The 20,460-nt window shown below is 38.6% G+C and overlaps 1 protein-coding gene across 1 annotated transcript; it reads right to left on the bottom strand.

Moving 5' to 3' along the window:
• Positions 1-2,152: 2,152 nt before the first annotated feature.
• Positions 2,153-9,031, bottom strand: LOC122556153 (extracellular calcium-sensing receptor-like). The gene is made up of 5 exons (XM_087993218.1): positions 8,774-9,031; positions 5,772-6,605; positions 5,425-5,652; positions 3,730-3,853; positions 2,153-3,624 (listed from the first exon to the last, which is right to left on the bottom strand). Exons 1-5 carry the CDS (start codon positions 9,029-9,031, stop codon positions 2,693-2,695), a joined length of 2,376 nt encoding a protein of 791 aa, XP_087849344.1. The 3' UTR covers positions 2,153-2,692.
• Between the last annotated feature and the right edge of the window lie 11,429 nt (positions 9,032-20,460).

The raw sequence follows: 20,460 nt of genomic DNA, 5'->3' as shown, positions 1-20,460 counted from the left end.
GGAAAGCAAATCTTAGCAGGACTTATATACTTAATGGTAAGGTCCGAGGGAGTGTTGCTGAACAAAGAGATCTTGGAGTGCAGGTTCATAGCTCCTTGAAAGTGGAGTCGTAGGTAGATAGGAGAGTGAAGAAGGCGTTTGGTATGCTTTCCTTTATTGGTCAGGTTATTGAGTACAAGAGTTGGGAGGTCATGTTGTGGCTGTACAGGATATTGGTTAGGCCACCGTTGGAATATTGTGTGCAATTCTGATAGGTCTCCTTCCTATCAGAAAGATGTTGTGAAACTTGAAAGGGTTCAGAAAAGATTTGGAGGGTTGGAGAATTTGAGCTATAGGGAGAGGCTGAACAGGCTGGGGGTGTTTTTCCTGGAATGTCGGTGGCTGAGGGGTTACCTTATAAAGGTTTACAAAATTATGAGCGGCATGGATCGGGTAAATAGGGAAAGTCTTTTCCCTGGGTTCGGTGGGTCCAGAACTAGAGGGCATAGGCTTAGGATGAGAGAGGAAAGGTATAAAAGAGACCTATGGGGCAAATATTTCACGCAGGGGGTGGTACATGTATGGAATTAGCTGCCAGAGGAAGTGGCAGAGGTTGGTACAATTGCAACATTTAAGAGGCATTTGGATGGGTATATGAATAGGAAGCGTTTGGAGGGATATGGGCTGAGTGCTGGCAGGTGGGACTAGGTTGGGTTGTGATATCTGTTCGGCATGGGCAAGTTGGACTTAAGGGTCTGTTTCCATGCTGTATGTCTCTATGACTCTGTAGCACCAGCTCTGCTGCATCGTATTCGTTACAATTTTCTAACCTGGAGAATACCAACCTTCATGACTCCTGTTAGTAATCCAATCATTATTCATATTAACATATGAGTTCAAACATAATGAGCTCATATTTTGTGTAGTAACCCTTTTTTATGTCAGCCCACTTAATACATTTTGTGAATTCACATGTAGCACATTGAGTATTTCTCCTTTTTTTGCCCTACTTGTTCCATTCTTTCAGATGTCTGATAAATTCATGAAACATGATTTTTCAGAAGTCTGGTAGCCAAACTGCCTAGGAAGCAGTGTGAGACTCAAATATAGTAATAAGGTTTAGTTGGTATTCTTCCCTGTCTACCAATCCCAGTTATGAATGGCAGGCTTTCCTGTGCTGCCTAGAAAACTGACAGCCAAAGTGAGGCAATGATGGCTACATGGAAGAGGACAATCTAATTTCATGCTGGTGGATCATAAGACACGGAAACATTCCCACAGACCAGTTCCCAATATACCGTCCCTCAATCCAAGGGCTGGCAATCCTTCAAGGACAGGTCACCTTTCCTCCTGGACCAGTCACCTCTTCCAAAAGTGTGATATAAGACAGGTCTGCAGCTGTCTCATCCAGGATTATTGACTTCTCCCACATTCAGAATTCAGTTCATTTGAACTGAGTAAGTTAATTAAGCACCTCCATTCGCCATTAAAAATTTTACTCCTCATCAAATATTTAATCATCCATAATGGTTTCTGTAATTTTGCTCATGATGAACACCAATACGTCTGACATAGTTATTTAGCAAGAAAGTATTCATATCCATGGATATATGGTCAATAATGTGCACAAAAAAAAATCGATAAATATGTTGAAAACACCAATTTCTATCGGTTTCAATCAAGATAGAAGACTATGTGTGCTATGTGTGATGGTCCATATTAAAAAAAAAACAATTTCAGGAATGATTGGTAAATTAGGTGTTGAATATGACTAATGTACAATACAGCAATGAATTACAGCATCTCAGCAAGAAGATACTCAAATATGTTAAGAGTAAACATATGGTACATATCGTTTAAATAAGTGTAAAAAGCCTACTGGTTAGTGAGTGCATATTACAGATATGCCCTCATTAAGAATGGGAGAAGATTATTATTTGTGAGTTCCTTTGGAATATGAATAGAAAACTAATTCTGCAAAAGGCCAAATATTGAGTTTTCCACATTACCGCCAATATGGTAAACTCAAAGTTTCCAAAACCTTCCCCATTCCACCATCATCATCCCACCCTCCCACCAGTGACCCACTTCAAAGTCAATTTAGCACAGTGATGGAATTTTTATTAAAGTGCTTTGTGAAAACGATGTGAGCAATCTATTTGGACATTTGAATCGGCCAAGTTTCAGAACTGAATGTTTATTCATAGGTAAAGCTAGTTTCAAATAGAATCTCCATGCAATAAAGAAATTCAAGTCACAATGAAGAAACAAAAAGTAACTTTGATCCATCTTTCAATAAATATAGGTTATACACCATTTTCTATTCTAATTACTAGAGGAACATTGATTATCCGAAGGACACAGGTAGGGACTACTTTGTTTGGATAATCTAATGCCAGATAATCGAATGTCAGATAAAACAGTTTAGCCAAGAATCAGGACCTTGCAATATTGTTTGGATAATCCAAAATTCGGATCATTGAATGTTGGATAATTAAAGTTACTCTGCCCTGAGGTTTCATGTAAATGAAACGTGGGGCAGATGTATAAAACAGTCAAACTTATCAGCTGAACTTCAAAATTACAGGTATTACAGATTATTGTGGCTTTGTTCGATTATGTGAAATGAGTCCTGGTGTACTATTCTGCTTTATGGCTCTTCACATGCAATAGCCATGCACTCTCATTATGACAATAATCTGTGTTCTGTGTTTCATTTCTGAACATTCTCAAAGCTTTTATTGGAAGTCACTGAGCCCATCATGTTCCTCTTTGTATTGTTTTCTTTCTTCAACAGAATAATATAACATTTTGGAACAAAAATGCAAATAAGCAGACCAAAGCTGGAAGCCAAAATAGCAAATACTTCAACTGCCACAGCATATTTACCTGGTGAACTTATGTAAGCTGGAATGAAAGTTATCCAAACTGCACAAAAGATAAGCATGCTAAACGTTATGTGTTTCGCTTCATTGAAGTTATCTGGAAGTTGTCGAGCCAGAAAAGCTACCACAAAACATGCACAGGATAGAAATCCAATATAACCGAGTACACTGTAGAAGGCTAACGAAGATCCTACATTGCATTCAAACATGATTATCTCAGGAGAGTAACTAGTGCTTTTCAATGGATAAGGTGGAAATGCAATTAACCAGGTAGTACATATTGCACATTGCACCAGTGTGAGGATGTAAACCGTCAGCCGTTGCTGTCTTGGTCCAAACCACTTCATCATATTATTGCTAGGAAATGTTGCTTTGAACGCCATCACCACAACAATTGTTTTACTCAATACACAAGAAATGCAAAGAACAAAACTAATACCAAACGCTACGTGGCAGAGCATACAGGACCAAACTGAAGGTGTCCCAATGAATGTAATTGAACACAAAAAACAGAGTACCAAGGCAAAAAGAAGAAGGAAGCTTAACTCAGAGTTATTAGCTTTTACAATTGGAGTGTGTCGGTAGATGTAGAATATTGTGTATACACCAACAGTGGTGCAGGCTCCAAACAGCGCCAGTGTCACCAAAATGATTCCCATTGTCTCAAAAAAGGAAAGAAACACAATTTCCTTTGGAACGCACTGATCCCGTCTTTCATTAGATTTGAATTCCAATGGACATTTTACACAATGAATTGAATCTATAAAGCAACATAAGACTTCGTCAGTACACGAGGAATCTTAAACCTGAGCAATGCAGGTATCTAGTTTAAGAAACAATACCTTTAGCAATGGTGTATCCTTACCAGTTGTGTTACTAATTTCACCTTGTGCACATTGTACACAATCAAAACAGCAAATGGGTTGTCCTTTTCTTCTTGCTTTTCTTGTTCCTTGATGGCAGCTTTCAGAACAAACAGCTTTAGGTACCTCATTAGGAATATGAATACAATGATGAAGAAATGTTAGTAATTCCATGTAGCAAATGTACAACATTCACTCTGGTAACAGAAAAAGACCTACTTATGTGACCCTTGTTAGGACAGTTATTTTTGAAATACTGTCAGCATTTGTAACCTTATCTTGTTCCAGTAAAGTGCTTGAAATATATTTGCACAGACTATTCACGTAACATTCCGCACATGTACCAGGATTTGCTTCATTTTATTGAAAAACGAAATAGGGAAATATCTAAATAAAGTCAGATGCAATTTTCAGTAATACCATTTAATGGTTAAAATGAAAACCAGATTCAGAAATAAAAATGTTTTTTCTTCATTTATTCATGCAATGTGATCATTGCTGACTAGCCCAATATATATTGTCCATCTTTAATTGGCTTTGACCTCCCCTTCTGAACCATTGAAATTCATTTGCTGTCGATGTTGTTGCTATATTGTCATAAGGGGGAACTGAGACATATTTCAAAGTCAGGATTGTGAGAGGCTGTCAGAAGAAATTGCAGGTGGTGGTGATGCATGGATTTGTTACCAATGTTCTTCTTGGTGGAAATAAGCATGAGTTTGGAAGGTGCTTCCCAAACAACATTGTAGAATTTCTGTAATGTATCTTGGAGGTGATGCCACTGAACATCTGTGGTAGAGGAACGTTTGTGGACTTGGTACCAATGAACTGTGCTGCTTTTTCCTGTGTTTGTCAAGCTTCTTCAGTGCTGTTGGACCTACACCCATCGAGGCAAGTGGGAGGATTTGATCACTGTCCTGAACTGTGTCCTGTTGGTGGTGGTTATGTTTGGAGATTCCTGCGGTGAGATGCCTATCGCAGCTTTCCAAGCATCCGGTATGCTCTAGAAGCTACAGATTGGATATGATCATTCCAACTGAGCTTCTTGTAAATATTACGCCCAGATAGCGTTGGATTCAGTGTTGCTGGTGCAATTGAATATCAAGGGGAGATGATGAGGGACAATATATGTTGGGCTGGTCAGCATTCTGTCATTGCTTGACATTATTGCAGCAGAAATGTGTTTGAGGTCAAGAGGAATTTGAACCATCATGTTCCTTGACATACAACTAATGTATCCATTACTCCCTTATTTTTTTTTGCAAACCTATGCAACCACTTTTCAGTATGTTTAGATTTTATGTCTTTGTTCCTACATTCATTTGTTCATGCAGTGCTATTTTAGCATATAGGTATGAGAATAACTCGTTTTTCATTTGCACATTTTTCTTTCATATTTTTAATTACATCAGTTATGAGCAAGGAAATTCTGCTGTTGAAGTGAGTGGAAATATAATATCTCTCTGATCTTACATTCTGGATTGATCAAGTTAAACAATTTTTGAATGGGTGAGCAGATATTCTCTATTTAAAAGTGCTTGATCAGTTGCAATTTTATTCCAAGTTGGGAAATGGGCAGTTACTGGCAGTGTACCTGTTTGATACAACAACCATCAGTTTGCTTTTCCGTTGCAGAGAAAAGAAACTGAACTTAAAGATAAGGCTGGTTAAAAGGGATGGTTTTCCACAAATCTTACCGACTTCTGACCACCACTCCAAACAATCGCCCATTCTGTTACTGAAAGCTCTTTTCCGAAACGAGCTGATCCATTATAGAGGCCAACATTTACAATGTCGATGTTACCGAGGGCATTTGTTTGCCAGTTTACAATATCATATGTTGCAACAGGGTCTCCATTTTCATCAAAATAAACTTTTTCTCCGATCTTGGTTGTGAAATTCACTGTTCTCATATAGTATAGTAACTTTAAACAAAAACAAAATGAGAACTTGTTAACATAAGTTGCAATATTTCAACTGTGAATTTGACCACTTTTGACATATATGTAAATGCAGAGATCAAACCATGTTAAATGTTCCTCACCTGCCATGGTTGAAAATTTGAAATATTGGCACAACTCCCATTGGAGAAAGGCCCTGACCCAATTTTACATGATGCCATGTTGTGAAGTGCATGAGCTATCGCATAAGTTGCTTTGTACACATTGTAAGTGACTCTGTATTGCAAGACATCGGTAAATTCATTTTGGATATTTTGTAAATTTTCTCTTCCTGTGCATTTCTTCAGCTCCGATTCAGTTTTTTGTGAATCTGTTTTGTTTCCATCAGTTAGAGTACAGCCAAAACAACTTTCCCAAAACATTTTGATCAAAAGGTTCTCTGGATACAAGGATGGATGAACATTCATTAGGAACTCTCTCAACCCTGGTATATGGACTTTGCGAATTGCAACTCCAATTGTACCAGAAGCAATCTTTTTGGTTTCCTTTGGAGGAAGAAGCAATGCAGAAACCCATGATTCAGTTCCAATCCATTGTATGCCACTGACATTTTGTCTAATCATTTCTTTTAGTAGAATGCGCATGTTTGATTTTCCCACAAAGGCAACGACAACTTTTGCAGAAGAGGTTTTTATGGTGTCAATTGTTTTCAGTAACTTCTCTTGCGTGTATGTTATATGAAACGACTCAGAAAAGGCTATGCAAACACCAAACTGTTGGACTGTGTCTTCAAATGCTTGCATTCCGAAGTTTCCATAGTCATCGTCGCTCTTAACTGTCCCAATCCAGGTCCATCCAAAATGTTTCACCAGCTGGGCTAGTGCTCTTGCCTGATAATAATCACTTGGTATTGTTCGAAAAAATGATGGATATTCCTTTCTATTGCTCAGGCATGCACAAGTTGCGAAGTAACTAACCTGCCATGAATAAAGCAAAAAAAACCTTTGTACTTCAATTATAATTTGTGGTTGTTCATGATATCAAATCAAAAATATCAGTGGAGAAGTGCAAATATTTCAAATAAATCCTCAGGATTTAACATGAAGAACACCTATGAACATTCTCTTATTCACACTCTCTCTCTACAGGTGACCTGGGACGATTTCTAATTTTGTCTCATAATGTCCACTATTGATCTCATCTTTTGTGCCTTCACATGGAAGTCAATGGAGGAAAAAGAAAAAAAAATTAAAGTACAGGATATGAGTAATTCTGCATGACCATTACCAAAACTTAAATTACTCTTCAATCAACCCCTGAAATCTTTAACAACATTTTCAACATTACTGGTTTTCAAATTCAAGTTTGTGAGGTAAAATATTGAAGAATTTTCCTGCCAGAATCGAACTTCTGGCAGGAAAATTAAGCTTACTGTCTCTCAGGCATAATTACGTATTCATAGTAAACCAGTAACTGTACATTTAGTTTAATTTAGAAATATATCAATTGTTAACATAATGTTTGCGTTCTATCGTTTGGCATTCTATTTATGCTGTGGTTTGCTGTGAGGTAGGCTTTGTAGACAATACATTAATATGCTATGTTGCTCCCCTTTCAATGTCATGACTCCTTAATTTTGAAAGTTCAAGGAACAACGTTCTGGGTTAATATTTTGTACCTTGATCTTTACATTAGAGTTGATAGCACAAGAGTATTTAATGAAATGAAATTTCTTTTTTTCTCAGTTTATCTCTTGTAGAATGTTTTTCTGCCCTGACTCGATGAAAAATTGTCTTATGTGGTCTCGCATCACGATGCTGAAGTCAACATGACATTAGCTCACTTTTGAAGCTACAATTTCTCTCTTGAAAGATGTGCTTGACCTGTCCATTATTGTGAACGTCATTCTTTTTTATTTTAAATCATGCATCAAAAGCAAAAGCATGTGATTAAATATAACATCCCTGACCGTAAATTCATTTCGCCAATGGGCTGTTCCCAATAAGTGGGTTAAGGTTTCAGTTAAAAAATAAGACGGACAAATGTGGTAGCACATAGTTTTGAAAAGCGATCGACTTTACACTTAAGGAAGATTAGTAACAGCTGAATTGATACTCGTAAATTAAGTTACCATGGTTCATGATAAGAACACATCAAAGTATTGACAAACGGATGCAAAGAAAAACGGTGTCGGGCTTTTGTGGTGCTGTGGTAACGTCTTGACCTGTGGACCAAATATCATCTCAGCTTGTTCTTAGAGTGCAATATCAGCATGAGACAAGTTGTTTAAAAATTGAGTAAAGCTCTGATATAATAGTTAGTTTAAATACTTAGGATGAGGTTCATTTAGCACTTGTTGAAACTCTTCGTGTGAGCAAAAGGTGAAAGTGCAGTATTCAAATATCATCGGCGTATCACCATGGTAACCAGTGGCGATTAAATCCAAGGCGTGTGGAATATAAAGATAGCCCCAATAACGGTGAACATTAAACTATGATTACAGTAAAACAAACGTTCCCATCTCGTTTACTGATACTTATCCTGATGCTACTCCATATGATCGTCTGAAGAAAGGTCACGGGACCGAAACATCAACACTGATTTCTCTCCACAGATGTTGCCAGACCTGCTGAGACTTTCCAGCAATTTCTGTTTTTGATCCATGTAATATAATTCACTGTAAACCTGGCTTGCAGATGTTGCTGGAAGCCACTCAGTTCAAGGATAACTTGGGACTGGAAACAAATGTTGGTTTTGCCAGTATAACCCGCATCTCATGATTGAATAAAAATGATCTAAAATTGCCAATTGTTGGAATCATTTTTGAATGTTTGCTTTATCATAGGTTACTTCTATTCATCACCAAGTTATTGAAATGAGACTTTCGAAGCACTATCTCAGATGAAGAGGAATAATAGCTTCGTTATAAAACTGTAGCTAAACCGAGCCAAAGGGCAATCAACAGTCATTGTACTGGACAGTCTCACCATTCTGAATGAGCATTTTAAAGGCGATGTAACGGCGATAAACAAATTCCAAATTTTGCACTGACAATAGACTAAATGACCCACACAACATCATATCATATTTGTTGTTCTAAATGTATTCACATCGCATAACCGAATTAGTAAACATCGTATCTTACCATAGGGATTCTGAAGATACCCATTGAAGGTGCTATTGTTAAAGACTTCGTGGATCCAGAATCAGCGACAATGGCAGAAACAATGGAAAGGTTGTTACAATTAACAGAGGGCGTGTTTGCCTCAGGTTTGTTCAGAAACGCCATAGCTGCTTTCAGCGATAACTGGGTCAGCTTACAAGAATCGTACAGGCGGTATCCCAGTGTGACTCCAGGAAGTAGAGCTGTATTGTTATTTATTTCCTCGATTGCAAAAATCATCGCCAGTGCAAAACGGAAAGGTCTGAACTGAAAGCTGTAGAGAAGGTGAAAAAACAAACGCCTCAATTTTAAACAAGAATTTCAGCGTGTCCACGACCTTCCTTCTCAGGTCCAATAGAATTATTTCAAAGAAGAGCGGGGGACCTCTCACAATGTCGTAATTTACACTTATTCTTCATTTCAAAACTCTAAAAGTGGGTTTGAGTTTTGATCACAAGACCAATTGTGGGAGCTTGAAGTGCATACATTGCTGTATGACCACGTGACAACCTTGAATAAATTGCTCAAGTACCTGCTTCAGTAAAAAGCAATTTGGGACAACACTGCGAAAGTAAAGCGAACCAATTATTTTATCTTAAATGCACAAATTATTTCAGAATGTAGTCGTAGAAACCCGTGAAGCAGAATGACGGCAGATGAACCGACCTGATACATTTTGTTGGCTCCGGGTGATTGGTGAACGTGAGTTGCCGGTGCTCAAAGTGGTAAGAATGCATCCCAAAAATTCCACCTAATATGATATCTCCATCCTTCGATATACCCAGTAAATCAGACCTACCCCAACGTTTGCAAGTCTGCTCATTACTGGTCCATGCCAAAGCAAGAACAGAATTCATTACTAAAAGGACCGAATAATGCATCTTTGGCAGGGCAAATATTTGTCCTCGGTTTAGAGTAGGATAACTGATTTAATATAAGCTCTAGCTATTTCATTAAAACACTCCATAATGAGCACCAAATTGATTACAATCTCTACTGACCTTCAAAAAAATTACTTGGCTGATCCCTGAAGGAAACACATCACCACTTTAATCAACATGAGATTCATGAATAAAATACCTGTAATTGCTAACACAGTCACCTGCGTAGCTTCAATCCAATTGGGATGGCACAGTGGTTAGCACTGCTACCAGGGACCTGGGTCCGATTCTAGCCTTGGGCGACTGTCTATGGAGTTTGCACATTCTCCCCATGCGTGCATGAGTTTCCTCCAGGTGCTCCGGTTTCCTCCCACAGTGTAAGATGTGCAGGTCAATGGTTTCAGGCAAAAGTCTGAAGTGTATGTTCCAGTGGGATTGAGCACCTCAAAATTAGAAGTCCAGCAAGCAACGGGAAGACCATCATCATCGCCCTTCAGATGTCCTCATACTCTGCGGGGCAACGCTAACTCTGGTCAGACCATTGTTTTGCCACTTCTGGATTTGGAAACTATCCGCTCTATTTTAAGTTTTTTAGAAGGGCAAAGTATCTTCAACATGTGCAGCAACAAAAAAACCCAGAAATTGCTGGAAAAACTCAATAGGTCTGTCAGCATCTGTGGAGAGAACTCGGAATTACGATTCGGATCAAGTGACCTTTCCTGTGTGCTTTTCCAGCGATTTCTGTTTTTGTTCCTGATTTAGAACATCGGCGTTCTTTCGTTGTTTGTCAGTCATGTAGGAGACTGAGGGTTGCAGATGTTGCAGATGCAGAGTTGAAATAGCATGGCACTTGAACAGGCACAGCAAGTCTGTGGAGCAAGAGAGTCGATGTTTTAGGCAGGACCCTTCTTCAGGAGTGGGTAAGAGGAAGAGGGTTGAGAATCATCTATTAACCCTCTTCCCCCTCCCCAGTCCAGAAGAATGGTCCTTCCTGAAAGATTTGATTAGATTACTTACAGTGTAGAAACAGGCCCTCCAAAGAGCAACCCATCCAGACCCATTCCCCTACATTCACCCCTTCACCTAACACTACAGGCAATTTGGCATGGACAATTCACCTAACCTGCACATTTTTGGACTGTACGAGGAAACCACAGCACCCGGAGGAAACCTCACGCAGACACAGGGAGAATGTGCAAACTCCACACAGACAGTTGCCTGAGGCGTGTATTGAACCTGGGTCTCTGGCGCTGTGAGGCAGCAGTGCTAACCACTGTGCCACCGTGCCACCCAAGGTCGACTCTCTTGCTCCTCGGATGCTGCCTGACCTGCTGTGCCTATTCCAGCACCATGTTTTATCAAACATCTGTATGGCACGTTAAGAAAGCTGTTTAATGCTGCTATTATGTTGTGGCTATGCAAATAGCATGCTTCACTGACAGAATTCAGGCTTCAGCCCGAAAATGCTTAATACATTTAAATGTCAGTGCACAATGACCACTATACAATATGATTTGGTTATAAGGCAGCAGTTGCTGAACAATCTTGACTACTTTAAGACCATTAGTTGATCTAATATAGTGCTCACTTAGATATTTTCTTGTCATCCTGGTCAGTGATGTTAATACAGATAGATGGGAATTGAACTCAGGCCTACTGGCTCAGAGATAATGACACTTCAATACCCATTTACAGGTTCCACTGAAAAGTGCTTACTGCTGCATGCTGAAGCATTATCTAATGATATGTGAGACAGCATGAACAAGGATTATATTCGAGCATTGCACCTTTTTCAAATTGCCCATTCATACTTCCCATTATGGTGACAATGCGCAGTCAATAGGAATTGATTGGCCAACTAATCAACATTGGTGAAAGGAATCTTGTGGGCACTGGCTTTTCTATGCATCTGCTGTCTTTGCCCTTCCAGAGAGTGGGAAATGTTGTCAAAGGAGCAACGGTCTCCCCGTGCACTATGCAGAGGATGTTTTGTGTTGCTGTTGTGCACCAGTGGTAAAGGCAGTGCATGCTGGATGTGTTGAATGGGGTGTCACTCAAGTTGGCTGCTGATCTATGGTAAAAGTCCGAGTAGTAAATGTAATGGATGAGAAAACATTTGGAATGAAATCTTGCTGACTGCATTTCTCATCCTTCCTGCTTTACTCAGTCTTCCTAACATTTAGCAATAATTTGCTGCTATTGTTGTGTCCAAAACAAAGAGGAGTGAATTCTTCATTGTTTCCAAACCACTATAATTCATTCAACTCTGTTCAAGCTTGAAAAAGGGACTTCAGCTTCCAGAAATTATTCATAAATTGTTTCAGCTTTATTCTTAGCTGAAAATGTGTTGCTGGAAAAGCGCAGCAGGTCAGGCAGCATCCAAGGAACAGGAGAATCGACGTTTCGGGCATAAGCCCTTCTTCAAGGGCTTATGCCTGAAACATCGATTCTCCTGTTCCTTGGATGCTGCCTGACCTGCTGCACTTTTCCAGCAACACATTTTCAGCTCTGATCTCCAGCATCTGCAGTCCTCACTTTCTCCTCAGCTTTATTCTTATCAATGATAGTGTCAAAGCACTTGAGTGTTCCTGGAGCTGCAATCATCCAGGCATGTGGTGAATATGACTTGACACTCCCGAGTTGTGACTCTATGCCACTATAACAGTTGCTGTACAGAGTAGGTGAGTTACTTACTACAGAATTACAAGCCACTGACCTGCTCATGTAGTCATGTTACTGACATATCTGACTCATTTTGGTTTCTGGTGAGGCTATTGATTGTGGGGATAGATTCAGTACTGACTGTCAAAGAGAAATGATTGAATTATTTCTTGATGGAGATGGCTGTTGTCTTGCACTTATGTGGCATCAGTTTTACTTGCCCTTTTTTAACCCAAATCTTCATGTTGTCCAGGGTTTGCTGTATTTCTTGAGGTTATTCAGCACCTGATGAACTATGGGTGGTGCTGTGCATTGTGCAATTGCCAGAGAACATTCCCACTTCTGGACTTCTCATGGAAAGATGGTCAATGATAAAGTAGATGAAGATAATTGGGCCTAGGATACTATCATATGCAATTCCTGCACTGATCTCCTGGCATTGAGATGATTAATATCCAACACTACAAGCATCTTCATATGTGCTATATTAAACTTCAAACATGGAAATTTTCCCTCCCAATTTACAATGATTGTAATTTTATTAGGACTCTTGGATGCCACATGTGGGCAGTTGCTGCTTTGACATCAAGAGCAGTCACATTCACCCCACTTCTGGAGTTCAACTCTTGTGTCCATGCTTGGACTAAGATTTTAATAAAGTTGGGCGCAGACTTTAACATCCTACTTTTTATCATTTCTAAATACATCAGTTATGAGTGAAGACATTCTGCTGTTGAAATGAGTGGAAATAAAACATCTCTCTGGTATTACATTCTAGGTTGATTAAGCTAAACCACTTTGAAATTGGTGAGTGGAAGATTTCCATTTAAAAATGCTTGATAAGTTGTTTTTTTACTCAACATCAGGAAATAGGCGTAGCGTGTATGATGCCTATTGGCTCAACAACCACCAGTTTGCTGTTACCTTTCAGAGAAAGGAAATGGAATCTGAAAATCAGAAATGTTTAGAAAGGGATGGTTCTCCACAAAGCTTACCAACTCTGACCACTACTCCAAACAATTGCCTTTTCTGTTATTGAAACATCTTCTGCAGAACGAGCTGACCTTTCATAGTGCCCAACATTTGCAATGTTAATCTAACTGAAGGCAGTTTTTGCCAATTTACAATGTCATGTGTTGCAACCAGTTCACTGATTTTATCAAAATAAACCTTTTTCTCTGATCTTGGTTATGAAATTCACTGTTCTGATGGAATATCTTGATATCATTTGAAACAAACAAAGTTGGAACACATTTATGTTAATTGCTAATATATAACTGTGAATTTAACCACATTGTATACATATCTAAATGCAGTAATCAATTCATGTTTGATGTTCCTCACCTATTATAGTTGAAAATTTCAAATATTTGCACAACTCCCATTAGAGAAAGGACCTTTCCCAGTTTTACATGATGTCATATTTGGAAGTGCAAGAGCTACAGCATACATTGCTTTGTACACATTGTAAGGGACTCTGTATTGCAACATATCAGTAAATTTGTTTTAGACATTTTGTAAATATTCTCTTCTGTGCACTCCTTAAGACCTGACTCAGTTTTTCGAGAACCTGTTTTGTTTTCACCGCTTAGAGTGCAGCCGAAACAACTTTCCCAAAATGTTTTCACCAAATGGTTCCCTGGTTCCAAGGATGGATGAACTTTCATGAGGAACTCCCTCAACCCTGGTACACCGACTTGTCAAATATCAACCCAAATTACACCAGAAACAATTTTTTGACTTTCCTCTGGAAGAAGAAGCAATCCATGATTCAGTTCCAATCCATTGTGTACCGGTGATATTTTGTTAAATCATTTCTTTGAGTGGAGGACGCATGCTCAGTCCATTCACAAATGCAGCCACAACTTCTGTAGAACAGGTTTGTATGGTGTCAATGGTTTTCAGTAATTTATTCCATGTGAAAGTTTTATGAAACTACTTGGAAAAGGCTATACGAATGCCGAATTGTTTGACTGTCTCTTCAAATGCTCACATTCCAAAGTTTCCATAGTCACTGTTGCTCTTAACTGTCCCAATCCAGGTCCATCTGAAATGCTTCACCAGCTGGGCTAATGCTCTAGCCTGATAGTAATCACTTGGTATTGTTTGAAAAAAATGACAGATATTCTTTTCTGTTGCTCCGGCACGCACGGGTTACAAAGTTTGCCTTTACATTATAATTTGTGGTTGTTCATGAAATAAAGGCTTAGATAATGGTTAAAAACAGCAAAGATTCCAACCTGTGCCGCGCTTAGAGGAGTGGCCACTCTTGAACTCATCTTAATCTACTTATTTCATAATTTCAAAATGTACCATTCAAATATTGTCTCCCAACATTCATTTGAAGCATTGATTTTTCTTGATTCACCCTATCTTAGCTGCAACCACAAATGACCACCAATCCTCACAATTTAACATGAAGAGAATCATTGAATATTTCCTTACTGTCTCTCTGTATAAGTTTCTTGTGGATAATTCTATCTTTTTATGATAATGTATTGTGGGGCTATTGTTGGTCTCACCTTTTATCCCCTCCCAATGAAGTCAATGGAGGGAAAAGAACAGCAAGGGGTAGGATGTGTCATGAATTCTACATGACCTGCTTTACACTGTTGCCCAAGCATAAAATTACTCTTCATCAAACCCCTTAATCTTTAACAGCATGTTCAACATTGTTTTTAATTCAATGTGGTGAAGTGCAACTTTGCTGAACTTCATCTGGCCTTTGGCACCAAAATTAAGCTCACTGTCTCTGAGGCATGAATTATATATGCTCTAATGAGCTGAAACTGAAACATTGCTTATTTTAAGTTAGATTTATTTTCACTGATAATAAACTGCCTGTGTTGTATAATTTACCATTCTGTTCATCGCGTTGAATGTTGCTGTGCAGGCTTTCTGCATATTTCATTCATATGCAAAGTTGTTTCCCTTTCTATTTTACAATTTCTTCATTTAGAATTTCAGGAAACAGCTACCTGGCTACCATTTGTTCTTTGAATTTTACCAATGGAGTTGATAGTAGGTTATTTTTCTCAGTTGTTGCCTTCTGAAGAATATTTTTCTGCCCTTACTCAAACAAAAGTTGTCTTAGTCACAGTCATACAGTCATAGTCATAGAGTAATACAGCACAGCAACAGATCCTACTGTCCAATCAGTCCATACCAAACATAATCCCAAACTAAACTGGTTCCAACTGCCTGCTCCTGGCTCATATCACTCCAAACATTTCATATTCATGGACTTATCCAAATGTCTTTTAAATGACTAATTGTGTCCACTTCTACCACTCCCTCAAGTTCCTCGGAGTGACAATAGCTAACAACCTGTCTGAGACTTCCCAATTGGATGTGACGGTCAAGAAGGCACAACAATGGCTCTTCTTCCTGAAGCTACTCAGGAAATTTGGCATGTCCTGAAAGACCCTCATCAACTGCACAATTGAAAGCATGCTGTCCAGGTGCATAATGGCCGATACTGCAACTACTGTACCCAGGACCGTAAGAAACTGCAAATGTTGTGTGCACAATCCAAACCATCATGGAAGCCAACTTTCCATCCATGGACTCCAGTTACATGGCTGGCTGCTGCAGAAAGGGTGCCAACATCATCAAAGACCCTTCGTACCCTTGTAACGTTTTCCTACAATGTCTTCCATCACACAGAAGATACAGAGGCCTGAGCACACGCAACAGCAGGTTCAGGAACAGCTTCCTCCCAGCCATTATTAGATTGATGAATGGATTCACTAGCCATAAATAATACTGGATCTTGCTAATGTTGATATCACCCAGTGCACACTCATGCGATGTGTCCCTCTGTCTAAGTCTTTTTGTTCTGTACATCCTTGCTTACTGTGATCTGCCTCTACTGCTCGTTAACAAAGCTTTTCTTTGTACTTTGCTACACATGACAATAAATCAATCAAGAAGTTCGTTCCACACATGAAGCACCTTCTGTGGAATAAAACAAATTGCCCCGCATGTCTTTTTGAAAATTTCTCTCCTCTCACCTTAAAAATGTGCTCCCTTGTCATGAAATCCCCTCCCTTATGGAAAAGCTACCAACCTGTCATTAATGTTATCTACACTCCTCATAATTTTATAAACTTCCATAAGATCACCTCTGAAAACCTGTGCTCCAGTGAAAAAATGTCCTAGTCTACCCAGCCATTCCTCATAACTGAAACCTTCCATATCCAGCAGCATTCTGGTTAACCTCTTCTGAACCCTCTGTCATTTAATCATCAATCTACTATAACGGGGCGACCAAAACTGGACACTCCCGGAGAGGGCTCATTAATGTCCTGTCCAATCTCAACTTGACTTCGTAACTTCCATACAATGCTGAATTCAAAATGGCATTAGCTAATTTTTGAAGTTACTGAGCAAAACCTTACTGAAACTACTACAAGGCTGAATATGTCTGTTCTCAGAATCACTTACTACATTTAAGGACTGGCTCAAGTTGTATTCACTTCTTTTTCAAAGGCTGGCATTAAATTTACTGATGGAATGCTGTGGAGCTCAACCTTTCATGCAGTTTTTCTCTCCACAGATGTGTTTGAACTGCTGAGTATTTTCAACATTATCTGTATTTCTTTTAAATCCCGATTCAATGCTGAGAGCAAATAAACAAAAAATAAACCATGGTGTTCGTTTCACCATTGATTGTTTCTAATAAAAGAGTTAGAGTCTCAGTTAAAGCATGAGATGGACAAATGTGGTAATGCACAAAGTTTTGAAAAGCTAGTCATTTTGCAGTTTAGGAAGCTTCATTAATGTCTGGATTGATCACTCGGAAACTAAATTAACATGGTTCATGATAAGAACACTTCAAAATATTGACAGACAGATGCCCTAAAATAAAATGCTGTAGGGCTGTTGTAGTGCCCAGATGTGTGGATTAAATGCCAACTTATCTTACCCAGAGATTGTGATCAATGATTGTTTGATTAAAAAAATTAAGTAGAACTCTGATAAAGTAGTTAGTTTAATTATTTAAGATATAGCTCATTTTGCCACATGTGAAATATCTTAGTATGAACAAAGGGTGAAGGTAGAGATGTCATTGGCATGTGACCAGTACAAATTAACTTCAAAGGTTACATGTGGAATATAAAGATGGCCCCTGTAACAGTAACCATGAAGCTATGATTGCGGTAAAGCAAAAATTCCCATCTCCTTCACAAACGTTTAATCTACATGTGACTCCATGTATTGTTCTGAAGAAAAGTCACAGGACCCAAAATGTTTACTGTGATTTCTCTCCACAAATGCTGCCAGATCTGCTAAGATTTTCCAGCAATTTCTGTTTTTGTTCCACGTAATGTGATTCATTCTTATCCTCACTCACAGATGATCTAGGAAGCCATTCATCTCAAGTGTAATTGGGGACTGAAAACAAATATTGATTTTGCCAGCACTGCTTGCAACGCAGGACAGAGTAAAGTGAACTAAAATTGCTAATTTTTGGAATCATGTTTGAACATTTTCTTTTCACAGTTTCCTTCTATTTATCACTAGGTTTCTGAAATGAGACTTTAAATTGCTATGAAGTTGAAGGCATGTACTGTACTTTTAAGAGAGAGTGAATGTTGTTCTCAACTGAGAGATTACAATCACCTGTGTATATGACTGGATGGCAGTACTAGAGTGTACCAGAAAATTTAAAATATGTAACATTTGGCTGTGAAATGAATACCTGAATTGGTTGCTGTATTGACAACAATTTGAATTTAACCAATCAGTTTAAATTATGCCCAAAGATACTAAAACCAAATCGAGTTTGAATTTATTGTTATGCCAACTTCGAAACAATGAGACAATCTGCTGTTGTGGATATAAAAGATGTGGACGTTTTGAAAATTGGAGAGAGAGCAGCTGCCATTGAGAGTGACACTCTCTATCAAATGTACCTTTTCATATGAAACATATTCGCAGTAGAGAGAAATAGGGCGACCCAGGTAGAGTTTCAGCTGGAAGCAGAAAGACACCAAAGATGACAGCAGCTATGAGGGTTTGAAATTAAGTTGATGTAATTTTAGTAAGTGTCTTATTGGAACAGCATATTGTTATAGAGTTGAAGGCAAATAATAAGCAATGAAGAGGAAGGGTGGCTTAGAGTTGTGAATAGTTGTTGTTAATATTCAGTTTTAGAGTTAAAAATAAATTGATTTTATTTTCTTTAGTGGATTTTGGAAGGTCTGTCACTCATATTTTAACAGATTGCGAGATGAGATGAGCTTTTCTGGGTGTTTGGTTTAATTAACAGAGTGGTGCACCAGTGTGTCATGACAAAATGAAGCAGTACCTTCAATGAAAATGAATAATAGCCCAATTATAAAGCTCTGGCTAGATCAAGCCAAAGAGTAATCAATAGTAACTTTATTGGATGGTCCCATAATCCTGAATGGACATTCTAATGAAGATGTAATTGAAGACATTGGTCTGTTTGAATCACTAATAAACATTCCAAATTTTGCATAAATGCTGGATTAAATGATGCATATAACATATCAATTACAAATTTGTTCACAATCCTGAGTTATTAAAGGCCATATCTTACCATGGAGATTCTGAAGGTACTGATGGAAGGTGCTGTTGCTAAATACTGTATGGATCCAAAATCAACAACAATTGCAGAAACAATGGAGGAGCTTTTACAGTTAACAGAGGGCGTGCTTACCTTGGGTTTGTTCAGAAATACCAAAAATGTTTTTAACGATTACTGTGTCAACATACAAAAACCATTATGCAGTATCCCATTGTGACACTGGGAAGCATTGATTGCTATCTTACCAACGTTACATTGACTATATTACAAAAGTATCTGATTGGTTATAAAGCATTTTGGTCGAGTCCACAAAAACAAGTTAATGATTTTTTAATCTTAAATTCCCAAATTAGTTCAGAATCTGATTATATAAACCTGTGAAGCAGCATGAGACAGATGTTTTCCAATTTACTAACTAACCGGAGACATTTGGAGATTGTTGAACGAGCGGTGCCGATGCTCAACATGGTAAGAATGCATCCCAAAAATTTCACCAACATGACATCTCCATCCTTCGACAAGCCCAGTAAATCAAACCTACCACAACAGTTCCAAGCCTGCATTTTACTGGGCCACGCCAAGGCAAGAGCAGAATTCACCACTAAAAGGAATCAATGATGCAGTATTGACTGGGCAAATAATTGTCCTCAGTTTACAGTGGATGACTGATTTTATATAAGCTCGAGCTACTTCAGTAAAAAATCATCGTAATGATTGCCAAATCAATTTCAATCACTTTTGAACATTAACAAATTACTTGGTAGTCCCTTCAGAAAACAAATCACCATTTCAGTCATGGTGAGACTCATGAAGGAAATAATTACAAATGTAGTCATCTGTGAACATTCAATCAACTGGGGTGGCATGGTGGCTAGCACTGGAGATAGAGACCCAGGTTCGATTCCAAACTCGGGTGACAATCTGTGTAGTTTGCACATCCTACCTGTGTCTAATTGGGCTTCCTTCAAGTGCTTCAGTTTCTTCCCACAATGTAAAATTTGATGGAACCTCTGACCTCTGAAGAGAAAACTTGAAGTGCATTTTACAGTGAGAATCAGGATCTCAAAACTAGATGTTCAGCACCTGTAGTTGCCAGGAATGAGGATACTAACAACATCTCCCTTCAGCTTTCCACATATTCAGTGGGATAATGTTAATTCAGGTCAAATCATTATTCATTGTGCATCATGCAAACTCACAAAAGTGTCAAAGGCTACCACTTCTGGATTTGAAAACTGCCCATTCTTTTTCAAATTATTTAGAAGAACAAAAGATCTCAAACATCTTCACAGCATGACAAGCAAGTTCTTTAACACTGCTTCTATGCAGTGGCTTTGTGAGTAGTACGTTTTGCCGACAGGATTCAGCCTTCAATCCTAAACCACTGAATATGTTTGAATGTCCGTAAGCTGTGATTTGGTTATTAGGCAGCAATTGTTGAACAATTCTGATTAATGTAAGATAATTAATTGAGCTGGTAAAGTGCTGACTTTGACATTTTATAATCATCCTGTTCAGAGATGTTGCTACTGAGTAGAGTGGTCCTGAACTCAAGCTTCCTGGCTCAGAAT

Source organism: Chiloscyllium plagiosum, unplaced genomic scaffold (assembly GCF_037043375.1).
Source record: "Chiloscyllium plagiosum isolate Xiang-an unplaced genomic scaffold, Cpla_swu_hap1 HiC_scaffold_13, whole genome shotgun sequence".
Taxonomy (NCBI): domain Eukaryota; kingdom Metazoa; phylum Chordata; class Chondrichthyes; order Orectolobiformes; family Hemiscylliidae; genus Chiloscyllium; species Chiloscyllium plagiosum.
Note: the sequence above shows the minus strand (reverse complement) of the source record. Positions and strands in the feature narration are given on the sequence as shown.